Source organism: Coturnix japonica, chromosome 1 (assembly GCF_001577835.2).
Source record: "Coturnix japonica isolate 7356 chromosome 1, Coturnix japonica 2.1, whole genome shotgun sequence".
Classification (NCBI taxonomy): Eukaryota; Metazoa; Chordata; class Aves; order Galliformes; family Phasianidae; genus Coturnix; species Coturnix japonica.
This window is the reverse complement of record NC_029516.1, coordinates 172,598,525-172,605,314: the sequence shown is the minus strand read 5'-3', so window position 1 is coordinate 172,605,314 and position 6,790 is coordinate 172,598,525. Positions and strand designations below refer to the sequence as shown.

Genomic DNA, 6,790 nt, shown 5'->3' with positions numbered 1-6,790 from the left:
CCGCCGTGGGTTGCAAAAGGAGCTCATTTCTGTTCCCAAAATAGGAGCGGGTTGCCACACAGCCCGACTGTCCTTTGGCCCTTCTGGCAGCACTGGGCAGAAGAGCCCGACGGGACTTGGCACGCGGCTCCACGTCCGCCGGCGCTGCCGTCAGCCCTGTGCCGTCGGTGCGGCGCGGCGTTGCTCAACCCCCGGGCACTGACGTCCCCAGAGTGCCGCAAGCACAAGGGGGCAGAGGTGCCGTCCGACCCCGGCACCGCGGCCCCAACCCAGCGGCGACGGGGGCACGGAGCCAGGGACGGGGCGCGACCCAGCGGGACCGGAGCCCGAGCGGGGCGGGGAGCGCAGCGGGGAGGAGAAGAGAGCGGAGCGGCATAAAAGAGCCGGCGGGGCCGGGCAGCGGCAGGACGCGAGGAGAGGCGAGGCGCGGGGCCATGGAGCAGTACTTCTCGGCCACGCAGAAGATGGAGCAGGAGGTGATGTTCCCCAGCCTGCTCAGAGGGGTCTTCCCTCAGGACGGGGCCGACCCGGCTTCAGACGGCTCCGCGGACCTGTACGAGCGCTACCAGCTCCTCAAGGCCATCAAGCCCGTGGTGCAGCGCGGCCTGGCCTCCGTCACCGAGCGCAGCTCCGCGAGCGACGACGACGCCGACGCCGCAGCCGACGGGGCGGACGGCAGCCTGGAGCAGCGGCTGTGCCACCACCTGGCCGGGCTGCAGCAGATCCTCAGCCACCTCACCAGGGACACCGCCGCCCTCACGCGCCGCTACAGCCAGATCCTGGAGCGGATCAGCCCCGGCGACGCGCAGCCCAGCTGGTGACCCCGCGCGGCTCCGGCTCAGCGCCGCGGGACGGGGCGGCCTCCGAGCGGCGACGGCGGAGCCGCGGAGCCGTCTGCGGGGCCGCGTCCCCATGGCGAGAGCCGGCGCTGCCGTCCCGCGGTGCCCCGGACTCGGACGGACTCGGAGCCCCGGACTCGGACGGAGCCGCGCAGCGCCGGCGCCTTCGGGCTGGATCCCGGAGCCGCGCGGCGCTTTGTCCCCGCTCTTTGCTAATAAAACGAACTGTCTGCAGCCGCCGAGCGCGTCGCTTTCTCCGCAGCGGGGCCGACCGGGAACCGTCCCCACGAAGCGGAGGAGGGCGGGGACCCGCGGGGGGAAGCGGTGGGTGGGGGGGGGGAGCGGCGCTGGCCGCGTCCCGAGTAGAGCTGGGGGGGGCAGCGAGGATGAGGGACGTCGTGGGGCGGCGGGAGCGGCCGCCCGGTTCTGGGTGGGCTCGCTGGGTCAGCCCGGGCACGGCCGGCTCTTGCCCGCACCGAACACGGTGGAGCCCGAGGATGGCAGCGGGCAGCGCGTTGTAGGAAGCGGTGTCCCGATCGTGGGCATGGTGGGATGCGGCACGGACACACTGGGTGCTGGGAGCGCAGGATCAGCATCTGCCTGGGGGAGATGGCATCCACCGCTTTAATCGGGGCAGTGGCATTTCTGCCCGTAGTGTGGCCGACCCGTTGGGAAGGAAAGGGAGGGAAAAGGGCCGGCAGCAGTGCTGTGAGGGATCGCTCTTAGAGTCATCCAGGCTGCAAAAGACCTCGAGGACTCCCAGCTCCACCCGCAACCCATCCACACTGTGCTCACTAACCACATCCCTCAGTGCCACATCATCTGCAGGGCTCCTGAGCGAGGTGCTGAGTGAGGGATGGTGACTCCACCACCTCCCGTGCAGCCTGTGCCACTGCATCACTGCCCTTTGTGAGAAGAAATGTTTCCTAATCATGGAATCAAGGAACAGCCTGGGTTGGAAAGGATCATCCGGTTTCAGCCCCCCTGCTGTAGGCTGGGTTGCCAAATAACACTATCAGTGTTACTCAGAAATAGAGGCCAACCCCCACCTCACCATAATCCCCTTCCAGGCAGTTGTGGAGAGCAGGAAGGCCTCCCCTGCGCCTCCTTTTCTGCAGACTGAACCATCCCAGTTCCCTCAGCTGCTCCCCATAAGACCCATAAGGTGTTTCATACCCCTCATAGCAGCACTGCCCTTCTCTGGACACACTGCATGGCCTCGGTGGCTTCCTTGTAGTGAGGGGCCCAGAACTGAACACAGCACTCGAGGTGCAGCTGCACCAGAGCTGAGCACAGAGGGGCGATCAGCCCCTGCTCCAGCAGTGCTGGCTGCTCTGCTGCTGGTACAAGGCAAGATGCCAATGGCCCCCTAGGCCACCTGGGCACACTGCAGGCCCTTGCTCAGCCATGCATTGACCAATGCTCCCAAATGTTGGTGCTCTGTCAAGTTAGGAAGGTCTCAGTTATTGTGGCATCAGAATAGCTCTCTTTATTTTGCTCAGCATACATTTACACGTCCTACGCTAACAAGCAGTAAATCCACTAGCAGTTCATTGGTTTGACATTCTATCAAGCAACAGTGATAACAGACAAAAGGTTCCTCAGTTACCCCAGATATAACAAGATTTACTGTGCAAACCAGCAGGACTGCATAACCAGAGCATCCTGTTCACCCTTTAGCCATATCAGTTCCTTCTCTTAGATGACAGACTCCCAAGGTCTCAGAGATGGTTCCCTTCCCTCTCTGCTCTGCTTGGTACACCTCCACCACTGCCCCATTTCCCTGCTGTTTGCATGCTTTATCGTCCCTGTAACTACATTCTCTCCAAGCCCCCTCCATTTATTTATCCGGGTCCCTTACTTTGCTTCCTTGAATCTGTGTCTTACTGGGAAAAAATGAAGACATTCACACTCTGATGAGCAAAAGATCTTGGGAGGTGTAAACAAGTATCAACAGACATGGAGGGAGAGAACCGAAAGATTGTAACTATGTGTGCCAGAGGGACCCTCTCACATCATCACCAAGTCTGGCTTGTACACCTGGCCTGGCTGTAAGCAGATGCTGTGAAGGTCAAGCTGACCAGGGGCAAGCCCTGCTGCACCTGAGGTGGCTTATGGGGGTGAGTGGCAAGGAACCTGGGGTCCATGATGCCAAAGGAGCAGACGGCGGGCTGCCAAATGATGGAAGAGCCCATTAATTATCTGTGGGACCCCCTTGTTCCGGGCAGGAACAAATGGGGAAGATGACCTGTACAGGAGGAGGTAAATATGGGAATGAAAGGTTGTTTCTGCATTTAGAACTGGCAATGCGAGTATTTGATGGTCTCTGCTGTCATCTAGTGAACTTGATTGGTACTAACAATTTGTAGGGCTTGGAAGGGACCTCCAGAGATCATCGAGTCCAACTCCCCTACCAAAGCAGGCTCCCTACACCAGATTCTCTTCATTCCAACAAAGGAAAGTCTTTAATAATCCTCAACTCTTGTCCTTTAGGTAAACTTACCATATTTATGCATGCTGAGTAGTTAAGATGAAATAAGAATTGCAAAAACTGCAGGTTTGGTGTTATGGGCTCTTCTGTTTGGCCAAGAGGCCTTCAGTGAAAAACCAACGTAGGGCCTCTACATGAGGTGAAACTGTCCCACCTTTGGGGTTAGGAGGAATGCAACAGATACTCCCCTACATCTTTCCTTCCAAACTTATTTCTCAGCAGGTATCCAGGAAGAATGGCCTAATGTTGAGTGAGCAAATGTGAGAAGTTAACGAATTAGCAGTATATGCTCAGTTAGCAGCCATTGATGTTTATCCAGTATCCATATGTTGAGTGTAGGGAAGACTGTGAACCTGAAGTACTCGGCCAATGAGGAACCAGGGGTTGAAAAGATAAGTGTTGGGTAACTGTAAATAAAATCTGCTTTATCAGAGATACTCCCCCACAACCAAATCCTTTCCCAACACACATTGTTCCAGCTGTTCTACCCCAGGCCCACAGTGCTGCATAGGGTTGTTGTGGCTAAAGAAGGACAGGCCCTGTATCACAAGATGGCGGTCGCAGGGAGGAGGGCTGCGGGCTCCTCGGGCCGTGCTTCTGGCTGGGGCTGGAGAGGCTCAGGGTGCCCAGGGATGTGTCACCTCCAGACATGGCAGGATGTGCTCAGCACTGCTATGGAACATGGCTGATAAGAGCTGTGAGATGTCCCAGATCCACTCTGTGACCTGGGATGAGCTCCAGAGGTCCCTGGCAGCCCAGCACAGTGTCCCCAGGCAGGAGTCACCCCAGGGTGGGATGAGGCTGATAAGAGGCAGGTGGCCACGGGGCGGTCACTGTCCTCACATGGCCACCACGGGTGGACAAACACGGACAGGCACAGCAGGGTGGGAGCGGAGCATCTCCTGATGGTGCTGGAGGATCCAGCTTTATGCATGTGGGCCACGCGTTGTGCTGGGAGCTGCCACAGCCTCAGCACCCCCTCACTGTATGCCCAGTCTTCCATTTTCACACTTTAAAAACAGAGGAAAGAAGTGGATCGGAGTTAACAGGGGACAAAATGCTCTGTATTTCATCATTAACTTTTATTTAATGAGATCAATGGTTCCCCTTCCAAACGTGGGCAGCTGAAAAGCCGCAGGCAGCCCTGTGGAGCTCTTAACCCAGAATCAGCTCAGCAGAAGCATCAGCGAATTGGATGGAAATCCTCCAGGAGTTCCCCTATTCTTTTCTTTTCTGCAAAAGGCAGCAAGAGGAGTTGGGAAAACCCTTATTGGATGCTTGAGATCCATTCTGGAGTTGGGAATACACCTGTTTAGCAGTTGAGATCATTACCAACCTGCTGCCTTAAAGTCCTCAGGGTGCCGCCGGACATAATCGAGCAGCTCTCTGTCCAGTTTAGCGTGGACATACTCAGCATGTTTAACAAGGAAATAGCCGGCGAACCACCCCACGGTGGTAAACAGGACCTGGCGGTGAACACCTGTAACAGGGGGGAACCCCAAAGCAACAATCTGAAGTGTTGTTTTCTCCCTGCATGTCCCTCACAGAGTCTCACCCCTCATCTCAGTACCCCACTGAGTACCCCCAATATCCTACTTTTCAAAGCTCCCCCCCACCCCATGTCCCTCAGAGTCCCCTTATCACCCTCCAACATCCCTCTGATCCCCCCCAGATCTCACCCATACCCCTTTCAGACCCCCTACATCCCATACCCATATCCCTCACCTCAAGGCTCCCCCAATCCCTCTGAGTCTCCCCTAAAGTCCACCCCAAAGGCCCCAAATCCCTCTCAATCCTCAGACCATCCCCATAACTCTCACAGTAACCTCAGACCCCTCTCAGATCCCCCCTGATTCCCCTCACAGCCCTCCCACAACCCTCTGAGCAACCCCATGAATATCAATCCCTTCCATCCCTCACCTCAGTACTCTGCCCTTCCACGTCCCTTAAAGTCCCCTCAGTCCCCCACAATAACTCTCTCACCTCTGAGTTTCCCCACTGCCCATGTCTTTGAGTCCCCCAAATCCCTCACAAGTCCCATCAGATCCCCACCACAACTCTCAGTCCCCCCGTGTGTCACTCAGGATCCCCTCCAAATCTGCCCCAAATTCATGTGTCCCCTAAAGATCCTCTCATATCCCCCAGTTCAGAGCTTTCATCTCTAACCCATGTCTCTCAGAGCCCCTTCAATTCTCCCTAACAGCCCTCTGAGTCCCCCCCACCATATCTCATATCCCTCACCTCAGGGTCTCCGAATCTCCCCCAACCTCTGCATGCCCCTTAGGCCCCTCAGAATCCCTCAAATCCCCCTCATATTCCCCACCTGCCATATCTTAGACTGCTCCAAGGCACTCCCATATCCCACAAAGATCCCCCCTATATCCCTCACAGTCCCCTCAATCCTTGCAGTCTCCCTCACAACTCCCCCCCAGGTCCCCTCATGATCCCTGTTAGCCCCTCACTCAGGGCTCCCCATATCCCATACCCCTCAGAGTCCCCTCTGTCCCCCCGGTATTGCTCCCAACACCCCAAGTCCCCTCACACCCCATCAGCCCCTCACCTCAGGGCTCCCCACAACCCCCATCCCTCACAGCCCCATTTATTCCCCCCACATAACCTCACATTCCTCCAGTATCCCCTCAGAGCCCTCCCATCCCCTCACCTCAGGGCTCCCCACATCCCATATCCCTCAGATCCCCTCAATCCCCCCAGTATCCCTCCCAACACCCTAAGTCCCCTCACAGCCCCATCAGCTCCTCACTTCAGGGCTTCCCACATCCCCCATCCCTCACAGCCCCCTTAATTCCCCCCAAATAACCTCACATCCCCCCAGTATCCCCTCAGAGCCACCCCATCCCCTCACCTCAGGGCTCCCCACATCCCATATCTCCGAGTCCCTTTAGTCCCCCCCAGATCTCCTCACATACCTCTCAGAGCCCCCTCAGTGTTCCCCACATCCCTCACATCGCTCTCAATCCCCCCAAATCTCCTCACATTCCTTCAACATCCCCACTCCCCCACCTCAGGGCACCGCACAGCCCATATCCGCTATAATCCCCTCCCGACACCACAAGTCCCCTCACGATCCCCTCAGCCCCGCACCTCAGGGCTCCCCCCCCCACCACAACCCCTCACCCGCTTTCAGGACGGGCCGCTGGGCGAAGCCGTTGTCCAGCAGGGCCGCCAACCATCCGCACAGCCCCAACCACACCGAGCCCTTGTTCACAAGGGGCGGCGGCGGCAGCGAACGGGCCTCGTCCGGGAGGAACGGCATGGCGGCGGCGGCGGCGCACAGAGGTGACCGCACGGTGCGGCGCTGCCTGCGCTCCGCCGCCAGCGGAGCCACGAACAACGAGTTCCGCCGAGCTGCAGGGGAATGGAGCAACTAACAGCACCAAGGGGATGAGGACAAGCACCCAGCCACACCTTGTGGGACAGATATACCCTCCAATAACATCAA

The 6,790-nt window shown here is 58.2% G+C and overlaps 2 protein-coding genes across 2 annotated transcripts; one reads left to right on the top strand and one right to left on the bottom strand.

Annotated features, from left to right (window-relative positions):
- Positions 1-381: 381 nt before the first annotated feature.
- On the top strand, positions 382-1,078 carry LOC107308498 (thyroid hormone-inducible hepatic protein). The gene has a single exon (XM_015852437.2). The coding sequence runs from the start codon at positions 435-437 to the stop codon at positions 819-821; it is 387 nt and encodes a 128-aa protein (XP_015707923.1). The 5' UTR covers positions 382-434; the 3' UTR covers positions 822-1,078.
- Positions 1,079-4,391: 3,313 nt separating this feature from the next.
- Positions 4,392-6,695, bottom strand: LOC107308510 (NADH dehydrogenase [ubiquinone] 1 subunit C2-like). Its single transcript, XM_015852465.1, has 3 exons — positions 6,466-6,695; positions 4,667-4,810; positions 4,392-4,563 (listed from the first exon to the last, which is right to left on the bottom strand). Exons 1-3 carry the CDS (start codon positions 6,602-6,604, stop codon positions 4,514-4,516), a joined length of 333 nt encoding a protein of 110 aa, XP_015707951.1. The 5' UTR covers positions 6,605-6,695; the 3' UTR covers positions 4,392-4,513.
- Between the last annotated feature and the right edge of the window lie 95 nt (positions 6,696-6,790).